Source organism: Phyllopteryx taeniolatus, chromosome 9, assembly GCF_024500385.1.
Source record: "Phyllopteryx taeniolatus isolate TA_2022b chromosome 9, UOR_Ptae_1.2, whole genome shotgun sequence".
NCBI lineage: Eukaryota > Metazoa > Chordata > Actinopteri > Syngnathiformes > Syngnathidae > Phyllopteryx > Phyllopteryx taeniolatus.
Genome location: NC_084510.1, coordinates 30,485,069 through 30,509,689, shown reverse-complemented (window position 1 = coordinate 30,509,689; position 24,621 = coordinate 30,485,069). Strand labels below are relative to the sequence as shown.

At 45.3% G+C, this 24,621-nt stretch overlaps 1 protein-coding gene across 3 annotated transcripts; it reads right to left on the bottom strand.

Annotated features, from left to right (window-relative positions):
- Positions 1-551: 551 nt before the first annotated feature.
- On the bottom strand, positions 552-24,385 carry LOC133483082 (sodium- and chloride-dependent taurine transporter-like). 3 transcript variants are annotated; one of them, XM_061783682.1, is made up of 15 exons: positions 24,173-24,385; positions 16,601-16,830; positions 16,306-16,440; positions 13,118-13,206; positions 12,747-12,892; positions 12,098-12,230; positions 11,877-12,011; positions 11,617-11,720; positions 11,409-11,533; positions 10,423-10,535; positions 9,427-9,564; positions 7,153-7,255; positions 6,037-6,137; positions 5,109-5,279; positions 552-4,893 (listed from the first exon to the last, which is right to left on the bottom strand). In XM_061783682.1, the coding sequence occupies exons 2-15, from the start codon at positions 16,827-16,829 to the stop codon at positions 4,735-4,737; spliced, it is 1,881 nt and encodes a 626-aa protein (XP_061639666.1). In that variant the 5' UTR covers position 16,830; positions 24,173-24,385; the 3' UTR covers positions 552-4,734. The 3 variants fall into 3 exon arrangements, with proteins under 3 accessions (XP_061639666.1, XP_061639667.1, XP_061639668.1); XM_061783683.1 differs by lacking the exon at positions 24,173-24,385 and adding an exon at positions 22,481-23,243; XM_061783684.1 differs by lacking the exons at positions 16,306-16,440; positions 16,601-16,830; positions 24,173-24,385 and adding an exon at positions 15,967-15,988.
- Between the last annotated feature and the right edge of the window lie 236 nt (positions 24,386-24,621).

Genomic DNA, 24,621 nt, shown 5'->3' with positions numbered 1-24,621 from the left:
CACTTCACTGATGCTCCGTAAATTGCAGTTGTTTCCGGCTGGCGGGCGGGCCGCTGTGCAAGATGTCGTGGGAACGAGTGGATTTGGAAGTTTACAGAAATGTGGGACCCGCAATACAAGACATCAAAGACACTTTTTGTTTTTTTTTTCCCACTTCTTAAGTGTCGAAATATTTTTCTCCAAATTGCGACATTTTCTGCGCCAATACCTTCATCCAAAGTCAAAAATGTTCCACTATTTTTCATCCAAATACTTTTGTCCAAATCTACCAGTTTTCCTACTTTTCCCCGAAAGACCTTTTGCTCAAATTCTCACATTCAAATTATTTGCCCCCAATATCTTTTTTGTTCCAATATCTTTTTTTTCTTTTTTTTTCCAAATTCCCCCCAATTTTTTTTTTTTTGTGTCCTAATGCTTTTGTCCAAACATCCTATATTTTCCCACATTTTTTGGACCAATACTGTTTTCCAAAATCATATTTTATCATATAATCATATAATCTGTGTCATTTTCATTACATGACAAAGAAAAAAAAATACAGGACACACTGCTGGGATATTTTTTTTTTAATCAAGTAACAACAGAAAACAACGTTTACACCTTTGTTTTGAATTTTTTTTTTTATTAAACCTGATCAACATTTTTTCAAGCTTACAGATGACTTGGAAGAAAAGACGAAAGAAAAGATAATGAAACCTTTGAAATACTCGTTTAAAACCGTTTTGTCACGTTCTCGTGACGGGCGTCGCCATGGATACCGTGAGTGGGAAGAGGATGAAAAGGACGACGATGACGATGATGATGATGATGAGCAGTGCAAATGTGCTTTAGCTGCGAAGGCGGAGTGAAACCGATGAATGGAAACGGCCTGCTAGGTGGCAGCACTGAGTCAATACAAACAGCGGGAATACTGCAGCTCGGCAAAACACTTTGGGAAAACTGCGGTCGTTATTGCACGCGATTGAGTGGCAGGGTGTCGGAACAAAATAAAAACAAAAACAAACGAGGAACAAAAAGAGGAATTGGTAAAGATGTCGGCACCAAAATGTGCGACTATCATTTCAAGCTCGGACGTTTGGTTGTTAGCATCGCTGGTTTAGCGACGTTTAGCGGCATTCAGGATCCTGGCGGGAATGTGAAATTTTCAGCACTTTTTATAAAGAGGCAACGGAATAAAGCAAATGCCCGTGACGGATGTCAAATGTTTGTTTGAGGAAAATTCGCATCATAAAATGAAGCCTTTATTCGAGGAAAAAAATCAGATTTGAACTTTTCGTTTGAGGATAAAACATGAACCTTTTAGTTGAGGAAAAAGACTAAATTACATCAGCTGCTGTATCTCTGAGGAGAAAGCAATAACATGCACTATTTATTTGAGGAAATGTTTTTGATTTGATATGTAGCATTTTAAGGAAAACGTATGTGTGGAAAGTAGGCGAACCATAATTCATTTGAGAAGAAAATGTCATTTGTTTGAGGAAAAAAGTATGAACTATTTATTTGAGAGACAAAAATATGAACTATTTATCTGAAGAGAAAAGTTCATGATGAACTCATTATTTGAGGAAAAAACGGTTTGAAGTGAAAAAGGATTATTCGAGGAGCAAACGTGACAACTTTTTATTTAAGAAAAATAATGACGTGTTCTATTTATTTGTGAGGACTATGTTAAATAAACTTTATTTGAGGGGGAAAAAAAACATAATTTATTTACGGGGAAAAACAAAATGAGCTATTTATTTAGGGAGAAAATGATATGAGCTATTAATCTGCGGAAAACGTTATGACTAATTTATTTGAGGTGAAAACACTGATATGAACTATTTATTTGGGGAAAAATAAATGTGAATCATTTTTTTGAGGAGAGAAAATGTGATGGGCTGTTGATGTGACCCATTAGATGGAAAAAACGTTGATATGAACTATTTATTTAAGGAAAAATATGAATCATTTATTTAAGGAAAAAAGTTAATAATTTATTAATATATTTATGTATTTATCTTATTTAATAGTGATGAGCTCAAGTTTTGTTGAAGGAAATTCAGAATTTTTCAAGATTGATATGTCTGCCGTCATCAAGAATGTTGTTTGATAATGTTAGCATGATGTTAGCGTGACGCTAGCATGTGTGTGCGCGAAGGATGGGATGGATAATTTTCAAGAAAAAAAGAAAAAAAAGGCAACCTTGCGGACAAAAGTATTGCGATGCCTCGAGGGGATTTTACATTTGGGGCAAGTCGGGCGGTGCCCCAGCACATCCAGCAGAGGGTGCTGTGGTTAATACTGCACGGATAGGAAATACAGAGCAGAAATGCAATGAAATAAGAATGGGAATTCAACTAGGTTCAATAATTATTATGCCTTAATATGAAAAGTGTAAAAAAATAAATAAAAATGTTTTACTACTTTTTTTGCTTGTACTTATACTTGTGTCCAAATTCCCACAATTTCCCCACTTTTTGTCCCTTGTACTTTTGTCCAAATTCCCCCAATTTTCCACCTTTGTGTCCCAGTTTATGGTCAAGATTCCCACATTTCCTTCCTGGTTTTGTCCCACTACATTTATTCAAAGTCCCACATTCGCCCTTTTCTGTCCCAATACTTTTGTCCAAATATCCCATATTTTTGTTATCTTCTCAACCAATGACTTTTGTCTTGAGCTTTTCGTCCCAAAACCTTTCCTCAAATTCCGCATTGAGTCATTTCCGAATTCCGCCCAACCCTTCGCTGTTCTTTCCGCGGCGGGTGAGGCAGGTTGCCATGGAAACAGCCCGGTGACTCACACGCTCGCGCCCAGTGTAAAGTCCGCCTCGCGACAGTGTCCCAATACTTTTGCCCTCGACCCTTTGTATAGCAGCGGGGTCGTTCGTCTGTGTGAAACTACTCATCCACAGCAAATACGAGAACACGACAGACCTAAGAGTACGTAGACAGAGGGAGGGACTAATTATAATTCGAAGGAAAGTTTCTCGGCGCGGGAAAAACCAACAGTCCAATCCGAGGCCGGAGCGGGTCTTGAACAGCGAGATATCGAGCTTGGATAACGAGACGCATCAGCGAGCGCGGAACACAACGGCAAAGACACCACAAACGTTTAAAGGGTTCAAGTGGTCCAATCCTCTCGGGCGTCGTCATGTCATGCGTTTAAGGTGCGTTTCACAACCAGAATCCTGGTTTGGAGTTCTCATAAGTACACATTCAGCGCATTTTTCGCATAAATAGGTTTTTTGTTTTTTTTTATTATTTATTTTTTTTTTTTTGGTTTTTTTTTTTTGGCTTTTCACAGCTTTGATTTGTCACATATATAAAAAAAAAAAAAATGGTTGCCAAGTGCAGCGAAAACAGATTTGGTTTGATACACCAGGGTTGTCCAAACGTTTGTTGCTATGATACTTGTTTCGTTTTATTATTGAATACGCCACGAGCCAATTAATGACACTTGACTGGAAACCTTCAAATTGTTTCGATGACATCATCAATACATTGAAATGTCCCAAATTTTGGTCCACAATAATATCTTTGGAAGGATTTAAAAAAAAAACAAAAAAAAAGATAAATTCAAGTGCAGTTTGCTGATGTGTCAAATATCCCTGTTTCCGATTTGGCTCATTTTCCCGGGAGGAATCGGTTTAAGTCCGATTTTTGGAATTGGCCAAAATAATTGCCACTTCTAACTGAAGCCGTGGCAAATCAGCAAAGGCCAGCGGTGTGGGCAAAATTTCTTTACAATGAATCAGAGCCCATGTGTCAAATATCATTGGTTCCAATTTGTCTGAATTTCCCAGGAGAATCGGTTTAATTGTAAGATTGCCAAAAATATTTGCCACTTCTAACCAAAGCCTTGGCCATCCTTCAAAGGCGCTAACTAACGTATTACGTACGGCCTGCGGGTCAAGTATCCCGGATTCCAATTTGGTCCCGTTTGGTTGAATTCCCGGGGAGGAGTCGGCGAAAGAATGAGCTGTATAATAAATAAATATCTATTTAATAATAGAATTTGACTGATTTTTCCATTTTGGGTATGACAAGAGTTCTTGAGACATTTTCCCGCATCAATCGCAGCACACGTGTCAAGTCGCCCCTGATTCCGATTTGTCCAAATTCCCCGTGAGGAGTCGGTCAAACCATCAGTTGGACTGTCGGAATTGGTCGGAAAATTCACGCTTTTAACCAAAACGCTGTGTTCGTTTTAGGGCTCGGGTCCCGGAGACATTTTCCGCCCAATTTTCTCTGGTGGTTTGTGGTTTGTTCCGGTTCTCGGCAACGGTGCTCAGAAGTGCACAAAATCGGACTTTGGTTTTGGATGATTGTAGGTGGGGGGCTCGGGAGTACCGGGCGAGGGGCTGCTGGGACTTCAAACACTTAGCGTGCCGTAAACATTCCTGCCGTAATTGGCTTTCTTTTTGGGATTCAGTCCAACTTTGACCTTTTGATTCCAGGACTCCATGGTCACCTTCTTGTCCAGAAGAAGAAAAAGAAACTTCCTTTGTAAAGTATTCCTAAAAGATTTGAGACTACTTTTTTTTTCTTTTTTCTTCTTCTTCCATAAACCCTTTTTTTTTTCTCATTCCACCAGAGAGTGAAACGGACCGACGGACGGACGCACGGACGGACAGACGGCGAAACAGAAGGCGGCTAGTTAGCGTTAGCTTGAGGAGAAGCATCGGGGAGGCTGGCGGGAGAGGGGCGCGATCTCATGGAGAGCTTTCCACCCCGCTATCTTTTTTTTTTTTTTTACATCATGGTTTCTACGATGGTGTGGCTGGGACCCTTCATCAGCAGTCCCTTGTTCCCGTTGGGGTCCACGGGGTAGGCCGGGTCCCTGGGGCCGCGGTGGTCCGCCGGGCGGGAACTGGCGCCGCCGCGGACCGGGGCGGCCACCGCCTTGATCCTCTGCGAGGGGGCAAACGGACAACGAAAAACTCATTCGTAAGAAGTTCAGGCTTTCCGACTAAAGCGGTGTGTAAGAGGCGAGTTGTTCCCTCCGGAAAAGAAAAAAAAACTAAAATTCAAAATTGAAAAAAATATATATATATATATATATATAATAAAAAATATTTAAAAAAAAAAAAATTCACATGACAAAAGGCCGGCGGGCAAGAACGCACCTCAATGAGCGGCCCGTCGGAGCGAATGATCTTGATGACCACCACCATGGGGATGCAGATCATGGACGTCAAGGCCAAAGTCCAGCCCACTCCGACGGCCCAGTCGGGATACTCGTACACTTTGTTGTACGTCAGCGGCTTGTATTTGACCAGAGAGAAAATAAAGCAGCTCTGCAAACACAAACACAGAAAACAACCAACGCAGCTCATGACGACGGTTAGCCAAGCAACGCGACGTTTGCGTACGACGCTTACGTCATTCAGAGTACAAAACCCGACTGCGGTCATTCGCCCTCAGCCGTTTCCGTCGGTTTCGAGCATTTTCCGCTCGTTAGTGATCAAAACACGGGTCGCTTTTCCAGTTCGGCCGCTAATATTTCTTTTGCGTTTGTGACACCTCCAGCGAGACCGATGAGGCTTTCGATGTCAAAATCAGGTAGAACGAAGAAACGCGCGGTGAGCAACGCGGACTCACCGCGCGGCTCGAGTTGAACGTCGGTGGCTTCTCGCCTGTGCGATCTTTCGTCACGATCACGACACGCGCTTTCCGCTGCGTACGGCAAAACATGCTCTTTTTAAACCACAAATACTCATTCGCGACTCGGTTACGAGGTGCCTAAATCTATCGGCGTTCGCCTGCCTCAAAATCGACACGACGGGCCGAGAGTCACCCCCTAATCTTTCTCTTCTACTCAAAAGCTGCGCTGATCTCCAATGCAAAACGATGCGACGTCGCCATCTACGGGCACCCGTTCTTAATTGCAGCGGCTTACAAATGTGAATTTCACCCGTCGAAAAACATCCAGCGGGCGGTGCGTGGTTTGGCGGAGTTCCGTTTGAAGCGCACGACGTCCTTCGCGCGAAGGAACGGCGCGTGGCTCTTGCGCCAAGAAGTTGTCGTTTTGCAGGGCAACGTTGCGCGCCTTACCACGCACAAGCAGGGAGTGATGACAGACCAGCTCCACTTCATCCAAGGGTTCGGTCTGTAGCCGATCATGTCCTCCACAGCATCGTAGAAGTTATCGACACCTGCGCAAACGAGCGAGCACACGTCAACGGCAGCTACATCGCGCTCCATTTTTCGCACCCCGGCTACTACTTTGCGTTGATGTTTTCACGTGAGATTTTCAAATGCTAATATTTTTCACATTTGAATCTTCCGATAATAGCATTTTCAAATGTTACTGTATTCAAAGCAAATTTAGTTTGGAGCAGTTGCTAATGGTTCGATTTACAAATGCTAGCATTTGTGAATGTTAGCATTTTCAAATGTTTGCATTTCACAATATATTCCTTTTTTTTAAATGTTATTTTTTGAATTTTTGCATTTGGGGATGGTTAAATCCTCAAATGTTAGACGTTTCAAATTTTCAAATGTTGAGATTTTCATGTTAGCATTTTCAAAATCTAAAATATTGGTTTTTTTTTTACATTTTTGGATTGTTTTATAAATGTTAACATTTCAAAATGTCTTCGTTTTCAGATGTTTTCATCTTCAAATGTTCGCATTTTCAAATGTTAGTCCAATCAAATGTTTGTTTTAAATTGTTAACATTTTCATTTGGTAGTCTTAACAAATGTTCGCATTTTCAAATGTTAGTCCAATCAAATGTTTGTTTTAAATTAACATTTTCATTTGGTAGTCTTAACAAATGTTCGCATTTTCAAATGTTAGTCCAATCAAATGTTTGTTTTAAATTAATATTTTCATTTGGTAGTCTTAACAAATGTTTGCATTTTGCACAGTTAGCATTTTTTAATGTTTGTGTTTTCTAATGTTAGTGTATTCAAAAAATAATTTAAAAAATTTTAGCATTTTCATATATTGCCAATTTTCAAATGGTAGTATTTTGAATGTTATCATTTTGAATAGTTTGCATGTTTGCATTTTCAGCCCCCCCCCCCCCCCCCCCCCCAAAATGTGTTGTTGCTTTTTTAAAATTTTTGTTTGTTTTTTTTGTGTGTTTTTTTGCTCTCGATTGAGTGCCATTGTGGTTTCCAAGCTTTCGCGCCGCGCACGTGCTGGAACGTTTGCGGTACTCACCGTAAACCCAGGCAACAGCTACACATTCAAAGAATGCCACCCACAGAAGGCACACACCGCTCGCTGCATAGTAGTCAAACAGCTGGAACACATACATGCCACCCTAACCACACACAAACACAAACACAAAAACGCACCGTTACGTTCGGCTTCCCTTTAGCGCACTCGAACAACGGCCGAGGGGAAAAGTCTTTAACGTACAGACCTGCAAAAATGACTAGTAAAGATGTAATACACATGACAGGAAACTAGTTGGCGACACAACAGCAGGATCGTTGTCAATCGAGCACAATGAACACGCAAAGCAAACATTTTCTGCATTTACACACGCGCCACATTTCCATTTTGACACATTTTCAAATGTTTGCATTTTTTTGCAACGTGACATTAAAAAAATAATAAATAAATGAATCGTCACGTTTGCATTTGAAAATGTTAGCATTTTCCAATGTTAGCATTTTCAACTTTTTGCTTTTCAAATGTTCACATTTGAAAATGTTGACAGAATTGCGCAGATCTGAAAAAGTACAGAAACATTTCTGCTGCTTAGAAGGTTGAAATCGTTTCATCTCTTTTGGAATCGATCACATGACAAAAAAAAAAAAAAAAATTGCAGAAAAGGTCAACGGCAGTGAATATTTTCCGAACGCGCTGTACGTCATTGCGTCCATTAAAGACATAGCGCAGATAATATTCAAGGTGACATTAGCAATCTAACGGAGTCGGCGTTCGGATGGAGCGCGAGGCCGACTGTCAAACGTCAAATGTGATTTTGACTGCCGAAGCAATTTGGCGGCGCGGGCGGAAAGCAGAAAGCCGAGAGACGGGCCGACGCGGTGACCTGACTCAATGGCCGCTCAACGGCCCCAGCGGAGGCGCCGAACGTGACGTCGGGCACGCGAGTGCGACGCCTGAGTATCCTTGCGCCACAATCGCGGCGAACTGGCGGGAACGTTCCCCGGCGAAGACATAACTCGCCCAAAAGGGAGCGGTTGCAGCTTCCCGCATTGGGATGCCCGGCTACAGTGAGTGACTAGTACCTTAGTAACGTAGTAACTAGTGACACAGGAACACAGTAACATAGTACCTTAGTAACCAGTAACATTACTAACGTAAGTATGAACATAGTGCCGCAGGAACATGGTACCAGAGTAACTGCTAGTAAGATAGCGACTAGTCACCTAATAACTAGTAACAGCCTATAGCACCTTAGTAAGCAGCAGCATATTACCATAGTAACTAGTAACACAGTGCCATTAGAACAAAATGACTGTACCATAGTACTATTGTAACTAGTACCATAGTAACTGGTAACAAAGTAACTAGTAAGAAAATTGACTAGTTCCATAGCAACTTAGTAACATAATAGCAACTAATAACATAGTTCCCTAGTAACGAAATAAGATAGTACCACAGTAACATAGTGGTGCGTAACATTGTACCTTAGGAACTGCTAACATACTATGAGAGTAAAAGTGACTAGTAACATGGAACCATAGTAACCAGTGACATGGTACCATGACAACCTTTGACATAGTGCCAGAGTCAGGTAGTACCAAAGTAAATGGTATTGCAGTCACTAGAAGCATAGTACCTGAGTAACCAGTAGCACAGTGACTCGTAACATAGAAACTTAGTAGTGACCAGTGACATGGTAACTAGTAACATAGTGCCGTGCTAAGATAGTACCAAAGTCACTGGTAACACAGTCTCGATGCAAATAGTCACATGATAGATCGATAACCAGTCACATAGTAGCATAGTAACGAGTAACATATTAACATAATAATCTAGTAACATGGTCCCATAATAACTCACAACATAATACCATAGTAACAGTACCATAATACCAGAATAATATAGTCATAGCGTACCATGTATACCATAGTAACTAGTTACATAAAACCATAGTAACATTGCAATAGTTCCAGGGTAACACGGTAACATAGTGTAGATGTTGAACTAGTAACATAGTACCAGAGTAACTAGTGGTGCACCGGCAGCGTAGTAGCACAGCTGCTGCCTTTCACGCAGACGGCGCAGGTTCGATTCCCGGGAGAAAAATGGGTGTGGCTTTTGCCGAACAAATCATGCAAGTGGCGACCCCTGACAGGGAAAAGCCCAAAGTCGCTTCTTCGGAACTAGTAGCAGGAAAACTATCAACACAGTCACAGAAGACGAGCTATTGATTTGATTTCATTACTATTGATTGGAGCTGTTATACATGATCTAATATGGATTGCCGTTGTGCGTGCGTGCGTGCGTGCGTGTTACCTTGGTAACCATGGTGAGTCCCAGCAGGTAGCTGATGCAGCATATGATAGCGATGAAGACCTCTCTGCGGTAACCCTTCCGTAGGAAGGACGGATACAGATCCACCAGTGATGTGATCTGCCCTTCCACCTCCACAAACTGCGCGCACACACACACACACACAATATATCGCAACTTGTATTACCTCCGCTGTGTTGTGTGGCGTGTCAAAAGCGTCATCGGTGAGTTCAAGTGACATTTTCATGCGCGACTCGTGTTCATTTATCATGACGTGGAAAAATGACGGCGCATCGCAAAAGCCCTCGCGGAGAGCTTTAATATGAGGTGTGACTCGATGGCGTTTGGGAGAACTGGAGTTTGGATGCGTGAAGCTAGCATTTTCAAGCGCAAAACCATCTCAATCTGTCATAAAGTCACAACATGAAGACAGATTGACCAAATAACGGGGCGTCTGGAAAGCCCTCGAAGAGCGCTTGAATATGAAATATGGCTCCCTTGTGGCGTTTTGATTTTTTGGGGGGGAAAAAAGAGAAAGTTTGCTTTTTCAAATGTTAGCATTTTCAGATGTTTTCGTCTTCGAACGTTAGCATTTTCATATGTCAACATTTTGAATGCTAGAAATTTTAGAAGAGATTATTTTCAAATGTTAGCATTTTCTAATGTTTACGTTTGTTGAAACGTTGACATTTTCACAATTTCAAAATATTCGCATTTGGAATTATAGCATCCTCAAGTGTTATCATCTTTAAATGTTCGTGTTTTCAAATATTGCCACGTGCAAACAAAGTTTTTGTAAAACGTTAGCATTCCAAAAAGATAGTTTGATCAAATGTTTGCATTTTCAGGTGTTTTCATCCTCAAGTGGACGTGAAACGAACATTTCCAAGCGTCACAACCTGAAGAAGGAGCGACCAATCAACGACGCAGAGCGCGTTGATTTGCGATAGGACTCAATGGGGTTTGTCGCGTTTTGATTTTGGACGGCAAACGGCTAACCTGACTGTCGAGGCCAAGCAGCAGGAGCATGATGAAGAAGAGGATGGCCCAGAGTGTGGGGAAAGGCATCATGGTTACGGCTTTGGGGTAGGCGATGAAGGCCAAGCCGGGACCTGACGAACAGCAAACGGGGCGGGGAGACACAGGATATGACATCAGCGTCACGTGACTGGACGGTCCCTAGTGCCTAAATTCCCCTGCCCGATTGCCTGAGAGTGTATGCCGCTAGTTCGTGTACGTTCAGCAAATAATTGGAACTGCGATGTAATCTCAACCATGAATGAAACTCACGAGCCAAAACATTTGGCGCAGCAGATACAAACGGGCGCTTTGACTGACAGGATGTTGCCAATAGCAACCGTAAGTCGGGAAAAAGTTAAAGTGTTTGAAGTTAATTGCTGAAAAAGTGTCAAGACTGAGAACTCTGATCTCGCGGTTAACAGTTTTTCAACATCTCACTTTTCCGGATTTTTTTTTTCCGGTGCATTGCGAGGAGTCCCAGTGACGCATCTCAACCCCACGAGTCGCCCCTCCCCCACTTTAGAGCGCCTCGTTGTCGAGCGGTGAAAGGCGGAAGAGCGAGGAGGGGGGAGGTTTGCCTTAACGGCCAGCACGTGGACAGGGGCTTCGTGCCGGCGTGGCTGCTTTAGAGCGCCTTGTCGTCTCAGCGCGGAAAAGCCCCGTGACGACCCCGTGGGGTATATTCCAGCCGTTGGGGGCTTGAAGGGGATATATATCTTTGCGGCTCAAACGTCTCGACAGGCGAGTCGGAAATTAGAGTGTAGTACCACATTGTGCCACATCACGCCAGCCAGCACTGAGCTCTACTGGAAGAGATGCAGCAGAATTAAGAGGCAAGAAGAAGAAGATTTGGAACCAAGCTCCAGGGAGCCTCCCGCAGAGAATAGTTTGTTTTCCATTTGTATTGGAACCAAGGAGGGCAGCGCCAACCGCCGTCGCCTGCACGGTTTCCGGAAGCCTCGTACCTGATTCGGCCACATCTGCAATGTCCACCCCTTGCTCTTGTGCCATAAATCCCAGGACGGAAAATATTGCGAAGCCAGACACAAAACTGGTACCACTGTTGAGGGCTCCCAGCAGCAAACAGTCCCTATGGCACACATGTCATCAAGCCATCCGTCAATTCATCGATCAATTAATACGCACGTGTCCTCTACAGCGCCCCCTACTGACCTGTAGCAGTTGTATTTGTACTTGTTGTAACTGCCCAGGGACGTCATGGCGCCCAAACAGATGGCGTAGGAGAAGAAGATTTGGGTGCCGGCGTCGATCCACACCTGACAGATACACAGCAACGGGTGTACTAGTGACAGATCAACCATAGTAACATGCTTACATAGTAACGCAGTAACTAGCAACACGGTAAGCTCATTGCAGAGTAAGAGATTTGTACCGTAGTAAGATAGTAACACAGTCCCACGGGAGCATCGTACCTCTGGGTCCTTGAGGCGGGCGAGGTCGGGGTACAGGTAGAACTTGATGCCCTCGGTGGCACCGGGCAAGGTGACGCCGCGAATCAACAGGACGATGAGCATGACGAACGGGAACGTGGCCGTGATGTAGACCACCTGAGGGCAAGATATGACGATGATGTCGTCGTTTTGCCCGTAGCTCCGCCGACCCGTCACGATGCCGTTCCGAGGCGACTACCGACCTTCCCGGTGGACTTGACGCCCTTCCAGATGCAGAAGAAGCAGATGACCCAGACCAGCAGGAGACACAGAGCCAGGTCCCACTTGATGGGGCCCATGTCCTCAATGCCACTGCTGATGCCCAACACTTTGTGTCTGCACCGTGAAGCACACCAACGATTAGCAGATGACTTAACACAAACTGAAAACATAAACACAAATTGAACCCTGAATCTAACTCAAGCACAAACCTTAACCCTATCCCACAAAACCTAACCAAAATCCCAACCCTAAACCAAACCCAGCCCCTAAACCGATCCCACAAACCCATCGACTTCAACCCAAAACCCAAACTCGAACGCCAAATAAGGAGCCTTGCTCTCTGAACTAACCCTAGCCCTAAAAATAAGCCTCCACCCCTAACTAACTCTAAATCGGATCCACAAACCAATAAACCTGAATGCAACCCCCAACACTAAGGCTTTCTTTAACCAAATAGCTTAACTCAAACCAGAAACTGAACCCGCATACCCAAACCCTAACCATAACTCTAACCCACAAACCCAAACCCCCAACGGTAATCCACGAACCTAAACCAAATCCAAATCCTAACTCAAACCCCTAACGTTAAGTCTACCACGGGCCATATTGTGCGTGTGGTTGCGTACGTACTCCCAGAACTCTGTGACAGGGGAGGTGAAGTTGGAGAAGTTGGAAGGCAGCCAGAGGCTTTTGTTCTTGCGGTAGGTGTCCTCGATGCAGCGATCCGTGTTCCAGGGCTGGTTACACTTGGCCCACGGCAGCTCGGGCTGGAAACACTGAAGGCACAAAGACAAACGAGGCAGAGGCTTTCAAACAATGTGTTGGCGGAGCGCTTTGTAGAATATAGAGAGACGTAGACCTTGTGGTGCGAAACAAAGTTGCTGTACAAGGGGCTTACGTCATACCGGGAGTTCGACAAACTGCCGCACGGCTGCGGATCGAACATCGGCATACACGGAAGCCGTTCTGTTGCTCGCTACGGAGATCTATTTATGCGGTACCTGGAAAAGGTAGTAGATCCCCCAGGCCAGGATGACAATGTAGTAGATGTTCAGCAGGGACACGATGACGATGGAGGCGTAGCCGATTCCTGCAAACACGAGAAGAAAGCAGCATGTTTGTGGCCCGCCGCAAACAAATATCGCTGTGGGCAGCGCTTCGCCGCGCTCGAAGCAATTAAGTACAGCGCGTCAACAAAACCTGAGCCAAATTCAGACGCAGCGGGAGGCGCAGGTTTTCTGACTACCGTTTCACCGAAAGGTGTCTCGATAGCGCAGACCTTCGCCGTGGTCGAACAAGCGTTGAACGGTGCCGCGCGGACGCTAGCGTCATTGACAAGACTCGCACCGCCAACCTTGAACGCCTCATTATTAAGAGCCTTTTTATCTCCCGCAGGAGTTATCGGCCGTTTTGATATCTTCACGATGCCTCCTACATACCTCAGACACAGATACGAACATTCCCGTCCAGACCACGTGATGATTGCAACCAGAGATTTTAGACACTGTCCTTTCCCAGCCGGCAGCAGCACGTCAAAAATCATTTGAGACCAATCTGACCACTTGCCCGTCCTTCTCCTCCCGACTCATTTACAGAGGACCACACGAATGAAGTGACACATCGTTATCTCCATTCAGTGCGGGTCTAAAGACTCTACAAATCAGAGGACCTGCACCAATTCTCTGACGCTATCACTGGTTAGCGGCACGTTTGCTGTGACCTGTGTACTACACGTAAAGGTAATTGAATATTCTGACCCAAAAGCACCGCTTTGAACGTCAGGAGACTTCACGGGCAACAAGCTGGCCACCCAAAGCAGCGGACAAACGGACTTATGAAGAACGAGTGCAGGACTACTTCAGGGAAATCAACCCTCGACCAATTTGGCAGGGCTTCAACACTGCAACCTCTTATAAACCCAGAAACCGCATCGCAGGAGTTTCTGACCCTTTTCTCCGACATTAACTCAATCATTTCTTCTCCCGATTCAATGCTGTAAATACAGAAGTTCCCATCTTTATTGCTTTATTCCCTTTTTAAGTGTGTCTCAATATGAGGTCAGCAAGGTTCTTTCTTAGACCAAGGTAAGGAAAGCCGCTGGACCGGACGGCTTTCCTCCTACTACTTTGAGAACCCCAGAGAGTTCGAATTGGTGATTTGTTGTCTGCTGAAGTTGTTTTAAATCGTGGCGCCCCACAGGGTTGCATTCTTCGTCCCCTCTTGTTCTCTCTACGATCCTATCGTCGAGTACGCCCACGAGATGACTCTCATTGGCCGTATAAAGTCCAGCGACAAATCTCATTCGAGGTCTGAGGTGCTAAACGTAGTCGAGCGGGGTGCGGCGACACGCTAACTCAGAATGGCTCCGAAGCAAAGCGGCTAGTTTTCGGTTTTAGCCGTAAGACGGCATTTCGTTTCCCTTTGACCGCCAACGACACCGAGAGCGAGACGGCGAGGAGTTCTAAGCTTTTACGTGTTAGCGTTACTAATGATCTGAGCGGGCACTTCACTTAATCGTGATCAAAAATGTGGCGCTGGTCTGCTCGTGCGTATGCATGTGCGCGTGCGCGTGCGTGGCAAGGCCGATGGCCCAAAAGAATGCCCTTCGAGGTTTGTTTGTTTTTCTGCACCTCCGCTCACGGTTCGATGCCGATCGAACAAACACACACGCACACGCCCGCGCGCACACACGGCGCGGTCCTCCATGGTGTCACTGACGTACGACTTCAGTTGACCTCGTGTGCGTGAGACGAAGAAAAAGTCTTCGTCTATCGCTCGGATCGTTGACTGATCTCGGTTTACCTTCCAGTCTTCGTTTCTTGACTCCTTTTTTTCACCGGCAAACACATCGAGCGGACCACCAACACGATCTTAAACCTAATTTAACCCTGTCACCAACTAAAAACAAAACCCTGACCCAGTCCCAGATCCTGAACCCAAACTAACCCCAACCCAGATTCTCCACTTCAACCCAAATCTAATCCCTATTACAAACCGCATCCGCTAATCCTAATACACCGAGTGACCCAAACCCTCATACAAAACGCAACCCCGAAACCAGACCCGAAACGTAGCACTGACGAAAACCATACCCACTGACGCAAACCATAACCCGAATCCTAATCCCAAACCTAACACCCACTCCAACCCAAATCCTACCGACGTATGCTAACCAATTAGCACTAGCCCCAAACACAATTGCTAACTCGCTAACTCCTCCCTAACATGGAAAAATAAGGCACACAGGAATCTTTTCAACTTTCCTGGCCTTTTCTCTCTTTCTCTCTCTCTCTCTCTCTCTCTCTCTGTTTTTTTTTCTCTTGTTCCTTTTTTCCACCCGCCCCATCGCTCTGATGCGTTGCCGCGCTGTTGCCCTGGCAACCTGTGATCCAGGACACTCTGTACATCGTGTCGGATGTTGCCGTGTAAGCGCGCGCGTGTGTGTGAGCGCGTGCACGCAGACTGAAAACAAGCGAATAAAACAAGCGACTATTGTAAAGAGCAATTACGGGCGGCGTGAATATTAACGAGGTAAAGTCGAGCAGACGCGGACGGCGAATATATTAACCCGATTTTGTAATGGGGGAGGGGAAGAGGCAGGAAGGGAGGAAATTGCGAGGGCGATGACGAGACGGACTCGGCTCAGCGTGGACCGAATCGGCGTTCTCAGATGAAGCCGTTTCAAAATCGGAATCCAGGCCACGGCGTTGCCCGGCAACAGCGGCGGCGGCGGCGGCGGCCGTCCGATCGGAGCAGTGGCCGCGTGCGTCGAGAGCCGAAAATGCGGAAGATGCAGGAAGTGCGACGTCACCGAGGTCGGAACGATAACAAAGCGATGGACGTCTCTGACCTTGAGAATGACGAGACGACCTCGGTTCCGTCAAATGTGTTGATTCTGCCTTCCGGAAGTCTGCCTTCGATGATGACAACGCAAACCTTCACATCAAATACCATACTTTACGATTAAACAAAACCCAAATCCGCACCTTAATCCAGAAGACCGTAACCCTATTTGCTGAGCCCAACCCTAATCTCTAATTTGAGCCCAAACCTTAACTCAAAACCAATCCCTCGCCCCAACGGCAATCAGGACTCTCACCCCCAACCCCCAGCAAAACCTTCATCCATAACTGTTTCCTACTTCACTCCAAGCCAACGTTAACTCCCAACCCCGAACCCGAGCCCGTACCTGTGAAGATGGGGCACAGCTTGCCCCAGCAGGTGATGCCACCCTCGGAGGTGAACTGGCCTAGCGCCACCTCCAGGAAGAAGACCGGGAGGCCTCCGCCGAACAGGAAGATGAAGTAGGGGATGAGGAAAGCACCTGGAAGGCAGCAAAGGAAGGAGAGCAGCTGAAGGCCAGTGTCCCGAGTCTGGCGTCCGGCGCTGGCAAACCACGTCTCTTATCCGAGCGTCTATTATACAGTATATCGAATGGTTTTGGGGGCGACGTAGAACGCCGCTGACTATGGTTGCGGCCTCACCTCCGCCGTTCTTGTAGCAGAGGTACGGGAAGCGCCAGACGTTCCCTAAACCCACGAATCCTCCGGCCACCGACAGAACAAAGTCCAGCTTGCTGGCCCACTTCTCCCGCTGCGGGTGTTTGCCCTCGGCCTCGTCTTCGGGACGGGTGCCGGGACTCTTGCCGGGAGACGGCTTCAGCGTGTCCTTGTGGAAGTCCTTCAGGCACTGGAGCTTCTCCTTCTGGGCCATTCTTTCAACAGCAAAAGGCAAACAGGACAAACAGATATATTACGTATTTCTTTTTTGGGAAATTCAAGTCGACACCAGAGCATGATGTGACATCTTTCGCGATGTGCTTTGTCGTAAATATAGAACGGTAAAAGTTTCACACGACAGGGACGGCGGCGGAACAACTATTTTTACTCTCACGTCCCTAAATAGATTTTTTTCAAATCAAGAAACATTTTTCACTGCCGGCATCAGAAAGCGTTTTGCCGTTTGATGTGTTCACCACATCACACGTCTGCGTGATTTTTTTTCGAGAAAACTGCCGCGACGCGTACAAGAGGATTTTCTATGTACGGTGGATATAGAAAGTCTACACACCCCTGTTCAAATCCCGGGTTTTTGTGATCCCTGAAGAATGAGACCAAGAAAAATCATTTCTATTCATTTTCAATCATTAATTTTGCCTCAGCGGGAAAAAAATAACTCATTAATAGCTGAGATCACGTGGTTGTATAAGTGTGCACACCCTCTTATAAGTCTTCAAAACAAACCAATCCCATTCAAACTCATGTCAGCGCACCCCTTCCATCATTTCAAGTGAGTAAACCCAAGGAAGTTCAGATTTTCCAGTAGGCTTTTCCTGACATTTTTGGAGACAGGGAGCTTCCACAGCATCAGACAGCTTCCATTGTTATAAGGAAGAGCAGTGGATCCCTAACCTTTGACACCAAGTGCCGCCGCCAAAAAATACTTGAATCTCCAAGTACCGCCGTAATAACCAACATTACGAAACAGTAGCGGAGCAAGCTCAAGTGTTCGGCAAAAACCAGGCAGCAGTTTTATTCCTGCAAAGTTCCTAATTATTATTTGAACTCAATGTCACATTAGGTACACTTGGAACATTGAATTCAGAAAATGACGGATTTCCTGCGCCACTGCAGGTCGCCTTCGTACCACGCTTTGAGAACACCTGGTGTGTGACTTGTGCTTGATGCGCACGGGAGGGCGGGATATGCGGCGTTTAACGCATTTAATGCGTCTCAGGTTCCCAAAGTCAAGTTAATGATACACGAGCGTGACCTGCTTCTTGATGGTTAATTTGTAACCCGACCGTGCGGATGCATTCAAACAATCAACGCCCACCCATTACGATGCTGCTGCTGCTGCTGCTGCTGCTAGGAATGCTGGGAATGCTGGGAATTGACGTTCAGCTGACGCGCGCGAGGAGGCACTCCAGCAATATGAAAACCTCTTGGACGTTGATAGAGAAAACAACTAAGTGCTTTTAACAGTTTTTGTCGATTTTTGTCAATAAAAGTCAAAAAGCCTCAATATTACAAGTTTGGCTTTTTTTCAAGAAAAACAGCCGCAATATTCCGAGACTGAAAAATTAGTATAATAAATTGCAAAGAGTGCGTTTTCAAGACCAAAAAAATCTCAAAATTAAATTGTATTTTAGGAAGGAAAAAAGTCGTAAAATTACAGAATTAAAGTGGGTTTTTTTTGTTTTTTTAGAAATAAATACACAACATACGAGATACAATTTTAAGTTAGTCTCCAAATGATGAAATGAATGTTGCATTTTGTAAAGAAAGAATCTCCTCATATTACAAGATTAAAGTTGTGTTTACAAAAAGTCATGAGATTATGACATTAAAGTTACATTTTTTCAAATGTAATTATATTTTTTGAAAGGGGAAAAAAACATCACAAAATTACCAGATTAAAGTTGTATTTTTTCAAAGGAAATTATAATATTATGAGATTAATGTGTTTAAATCTATGTCATATTATGATCTTAAATAAGTATTATTTACGAATATTTGTAGTGTTCTGATATTCAAGTTTTTTTAAGACAAAAAAGTCATATGATTCCAAAGTTTAAGACATATTTTGGGAAGAAAAAGTCCTCAATATTATTCTTTTAAAAAGTCATAAAATTACTAAACTAAAGTTATATTATTTTCTTCAGAAGAAAAACACCATCAAAAAAAGTCATAACGATGTGCGATTTAATTTCTAATTTTATGCCAAAAAAAGCTGAAATATTGTTTTTTTGTTTTTTTAAAAGACAAAAAGTACTCATATTTTTTCGATAAAAAAGTCCGAAATATATAACGACCGTTCAAAAAAAGCGTTCAAAAATCATTTGACCAGATTTGAAGTTGAACATTTTTGAGAGAGAAAGAAGAACTTAACGACTACTCTATTGCACACACCATATCATGCGCTTAGTACGAATTTATTATTGTCGCACTAAACCGCCTCCACAGAGCCGTGAGAACCGCAGGATGTGCGTGCGTGCGCGCGCACACACACGTGCGCACAGGCACACGCACACGTACGCACACACATGCTAAGCTGTTATATAAGACACTCCACTATTTTAAGCATGTTTAGTTCCACTGGACTGAACGGCTACACAATCGCCATCATCATCATCATCATCATCATCTTCCTCCTCGCTCCCAGTTGTGTTTTTTGGACTCCGTGAGCATCTCCACTTGAGCGTGGACTTTAATGAGCCCTAACGAGCGCCGCCAATAAGAGCGGACCATTTAGTTTTGCTTTGCTACATCGGCCATTTTTAAGCAATTGCGTCATTTTTGGATGCGTGCCAGTTCAAAGGTCAAATTTCCAGAGGGTCTGGCCTCAGCTGTGAAGTTTCGGTTTGTAGACCGCTGTCACGGCTGGCCGACGCAAAAGCCCTTTTTAAGTCTTGTTTTTGGTGTTCTATAGTTTGAAGTGTCAGAAAAGCAAAAAAAAAAAAAAAAAAGACTGACAAAGTCGCTGTTCACAAAAAGCTCATTTTCTCCACTTTTTGTTGTTGTTGTTGTTTTGGGGGGGGTTCTATTGCAAATTACTAAAGAAGGGAAATTTCTGCTTGACGAGGAGCGTCCGCTCGTTCTTCGGGTACGTCCATTCCCACGGGACACATTATTGTGTGAGTCTTGAAAGGTGAGACGAAGTGCTCTAAAACGGCCGGCAATATGGAGAATTCCGTTTTGAAAAGGTCCGGCAGTCAAAGAGTTGATTACACCGAGAGTAAGAGGCAGAGAAGGTCCCCTACTAAGCGCCAGTAATTATTGTTGTTCCCACAGAACAGCGAGAAAATACACCCGTGAGTATTGTTGTATGCTCCGTGTGTGTAAAAGTATCTCCAATCGCCGTAACATCACGGCTCCCGTTACCGGACCGGTAGCCCGTCTATGGCTTTTTTGCATCATTTTAGCTAGCAGACTTTGGTTAGGTGAAACGATATGTTTTGATTGAACATTTTGCCTGTTCACGGTACATTTAATTTTTTATTTCATTGATTAAATGCTTGAGGGGAAAGAAGTGGCTTCAAAATACCGTATTTTCACGACCATAAGGCGTACTTCAAAGTCTTACATTTTCTCCAAAATGGACGGGGCGCCTTATAATGCACAGAGTTCCAAAATCTGTAAATGTTGTTGTGTGACTTGGATGAGCGCTCCGCCCGACTGACTGGGAGCATTTCCTGCCGACACGCTGCTTACATCGAGGAAAGGCGGACGTTAAAGGGGGAAGGGTGCGCGTGAAAGAGGACGCTAAAGGCACGCCCGCGGTAGGTATATAGCGCCGGGGTGTGCATTGTGCAAAACGACATCGGTTTGGCTAAGGACCCCCGAAAACGGCACCTACGAAGAGACACGCTTACGGAGCACAGTTTAAACCGCCAGCTATCAGTTACGCGGAGGAACACGGGAATCGAGCAGCCGCCAGAGAATTCGAGATCAACGAATCCACGAGCGACGAGACTGACTCCGACAATGACGAGAGGGAACGCGGCGTGTTTGATGGAGAACTTGCCCAGCTGTTCATTTCGGACACAGAAGATGAGGACTTTGATGGATTTGTGGATTCAAACCATACGCTAGCATGCTTGCTAGCGTATGTTTTAAGCTAGGCGTATGTTTAACCATGCCTGCGCCTTTTAATACGGTGCGCCTTATGGTAAACTTGACGGGGCCAAGTTTTTTTAAATAAAGAAGTCGTAATTTTAGAATCATAAAGTCATATTTTTTTAAAAGTCAGTTATGAGATGAGTCATATTTTTGGAGAAAAAAAAAAACTCATTTAAAATTGCTCAATTCTATTTTTTGGAAGAATATGTTATAATATTATAAGATTAAATCGGATTTTTCCAAGAAAAAAGTCGTAAAAATAACAGTTATATCTATATAGAGTTGCAATCTGTATTTTTTTAAAGAATTTAATATTACTAATTTACAGTGAATGTGTATTTTTTTTTAGAAAAAAAGATCTAAAAATGATATTACATTAGCATTTTTTCTAATAATAAGTCATAGCATTACAAGATTAAAGATTAAAAAACAATTTTAAGAAAAAGTCAGAAGTAACATCTTTCATTTTTTTTTTTTAACTTGTAACCTACAAGATTTAAGTTGTATTTTTCAAGAAAAAAGCCATAAAATTAAAATAGGACAAAAGAAACAAAAATCGTGACATTTTCAAGTCATTTTGGGTGAGAAAAAAAAAACAAAACTATTCCAACATTCAACTCGGCAAAGTCGCCTTTTTATGGGGAGAATAAAAAAAAACCAACAGCAGCCGATTTGCATTTGCGCTTCTGCCAACTCGAGCGGACGAACTCCAACGTTGACCTTTTTGCGGCCGGAATCGAACCTTGGCGAATTCTATCCTGGCTGATTGATCATTCTTCTCAAAAGCTTTTGTCGCACAAAGCGTTGGTGTCCTCCGACTCCAGTCGAGCGCTAACATCTGTGGAATCTTTAGATGACGTGTAAGATTTGCGTGCGCGTGCGGGCCTCGGCCCTCGGACGCGCCCGCCCTGCAAATCGTGCAAGTTCCGCCGTCGGTTGCGTTGCGTTGTTGCGGGAGATTGAGATTTCCACCAATGGATTCGGATTCAGAGACTCGGCGGAGGGAACCGTCGCGAGCCTTGTTGCTAACGTTCGTGGCCTCCGAACGAAAAAGGAGGAACCGTAGGGTGAGATCGAGCAAGATCTAGAAGATCAACGCTCCGGCGGGCGCACCTGGCAGAGGGTTCCGGAGGTTTTCCGGGGGCGCCGACGCTCCTGGAGCGTCCTGGAGATTCGATCCTGAAGGTTCCGGGCGGAACCCCCGCGAGACTTTCGACTGAGCGAGGACGTCAGAGACGGACGGACGCCTCGGAGGCGGACGACTTGGTCGAAAGCATCCGAGAGGAGGAAAGTCAACCTTCGCCAATTGTTAGTTTAGCGAGTCGAGCGATGCGAAGAGAACCGGCGGGACCGGACCGGGCGCCCCGACCACCGCGGCTCCGCCTCATTAGCCGCCGTTTTGTTTGCCCGGATTTCGTCCCGACGGAACACATCTGAAAACTATTTTCAAACACTTTATAGATGTTCAAAAGCAGAAACTACAGAGTCGATAAGAGTTGACTTGAACACAATCAAAAGAAAAATGAAAGCGGCGCCCGTTTTTCCAAGTGCCGACGGATGCCGTAGAAAATCTGCATTTTGGAATTCGCAGCGCGACAAGCAATCTCACTTCTTTTGATGAGAAAAGGTCTTCATATCGGTTCTTAGGTTCCCATTTGCCGATATCATAACTGCTATGATGCAGATTGTTCTATTATTACGCAACGCTGTCGGCTAAACGGAAATTTGCTTCAACTGGTTTACCTGCAAGTTGTACTCGGTCCAAATATTCGCTATTTGGCGACTTCGCAGCGATGATTCGGATATTACTCCCAAAGCGGCACGCAGTCGAGTTGAGCGTTCTTTTCGTCCCCCGCGCGGACGCAGCGAGGGCGGGCCGCTCCTCTCGCGAGAACGACGCCGATGGCGCGAGATGAGAGACGTTCGTTCCCGTCGGCGCTTTGCCGTGTTCAAGGGCTCTTCGCGCAAATGGGACATTCGAGGGGAGGCAAGGAACTGAAAAGAAGTGAAGGCACGGCGACAGAGAAGGAAACGGAATTTTAAAAACTGATAAAGTCAATGGTGGCTCGAGTGGGGTAGACGACGCCCCCCCCCCCAAAAATGCAAGATTTGGTTCTAGTCAGCCCAAGAAATGGAAAATACACCACTGGAGTTGTTTTGGGAGTAACGTCGACGTTCCGGTGTCGTCTGGGGAAACGTTCAGTCAGCGCCCGCCTACCTCCGCTGGAGGCGCAGGGGGTGCGGCCCCTCAGGGCCCCCCCACCACTAAAAGTAGCCTACAACCGCCACTGGATGAAGAACTAAAGCGAGAGACACTCAGGAAATACATCGAGAAAAAGGGAGAGACTGCAGGGGATTAAAAAAATGAGAGCGTGATCCTATTGAAGGGGAAGAGAGAGACAATGAGAAACTAAATGAAAATAACAATGAGGACTGGAAGAAAGAGAAAGATGGAGGGACAGACAAACCGACAGACAGAGAGAGAGAAAGAGAGAGGGAGAGAGAGAGAAGGAGAGGGAGATAGAGAGGGAGAGAGAAAGGGAGCGAGGGAGAGAGAAGGAGAGCGAGAGCGAGAGCGAGAGAGAGAAAGGGAGAGAGAAAGGGAGCGAGGGAGAGAGAGAGAGAGAGAGAGAAAGGGAGAGAGAGGGGGAGGAGAGGGAGTGGGAGAGAGAAAGGGACAGAGCGAGAGAGAGAGAGAGAGAGAGAGAGAGAGAGAGAGCGCGGTGCGCGCGCGTGTGGAGCATCCCTTTTTTTTCTTTTTTTTTTTTTCCTCGTTCTGGCCGCTTTGTGCGTGTGCGCGTGCGCGCGCCCGTGCCCTTATTGGCTTCATTTTCACAACACGATCAACATAAACGTGTTAATTTGTTTAATATGTAAATAAGAAACAATCACCCGTTCTTTTCAAAGTGGCAGGTAAAAAACGCAAAGTGAAGACAAAGAAGGTCGCGTTGGAATATGATTAAAAATAGAAATATTCCTCACAATTCAAGAATACATTTGCATATAAAATGACACCTCGCGATTCAATAAAGGCGCCTGCGTGTTGCATTCAATGCCCCCCCCCCCCCCCCCGTGCCCCCCCCCCCCCCCCGCCCAAAAAAAAAAATAGACACAAGAATGTAAAATGAACGCACAACCGGCGGGTGTTGCGTTCAATGTCACCCCCCGCCAAAAAGAAACCACCAACCGCGACTGCGTTGCGTTCACCGTCACACCACCAAAACGAGACACGATTTAATACAATGAACAGAAAGCCGGCGCGTGTTGCGTTCAATGTCACCCATCAGAAACGGCACAAAATCAAATAAAACACGCGTCCGAGCGGCGCGTGTTGCCTTCACTGTCCCCACCCGAAGCAAAAAGGACACTCAAAAGCTCTTTGTGAACTGAAATATAATTGCGAGGAGGAGAAGGGAGGATGGAGGATGTGCTTACCTGCTGCCGCCGCTGTGGGATTCACAAATTCGCTATTTGGATTCAATTCAAACAAAAAAGCCAAAGAAAAAGTCCCTCTTTGTCCTCTGGTGTCGAGACTGGGACGTGAGCGTCTCCCCCAAAAACGCGTCCTCCTTATAAGCTCCTCTCCGTGAACTTTGTCTCCTCCGGTTCGGGGGGGCCGGAGCGATACCATCGCGAGTGGAAAATCACCGGGCCCCCCTCCCCCCCCCCCCCCCCCCCCCATCTCCCCCTCCCCTCCTCTTCCCCCCCACCCCCCCTCACGGAGCAACAGGACAGCGGCGACGCGTTCACGGCTTCACGGAATCCCTGCAATGCGCGAGAGCCTGCCGTGCACGGAGACGCTCTCGTGGTCTTATCGCGGGACCCTGCGGTTTACGAGGTGTGCCTGAACGCGCCATGCGGGAGCCGAGGTGATGCAGGTGCGC

What these genes read in the sequence shown, in the direction of transcription:
- LOC133483082 (XM_061783682.1), bottom strand. Translation starts at nt 16,829, where the DNA reads ATGGCCCAGAAGGAGAAGCTCCAGTGCCTGAAGGACTTCCACAAGGAC. An exon ending in AGCTGTTGCCTGGGTTTACG is followed by an intron (nt 6,138 to 7,152) that starts GTGAGTACCGCA and finishes TCGTTTGCGCAG; the next exon opens with GTGTCGATAACTTCTACGAT. An exon ending in TCACTCCCTGCTTGTGCGTG is followed by an intron (nt 5,280 to 6,036) that starts GTAAGGCGCGCA and finishes TTGTGTTTGCAG; the next exon opens with AGCTGCTTTATTTTCTCTCT.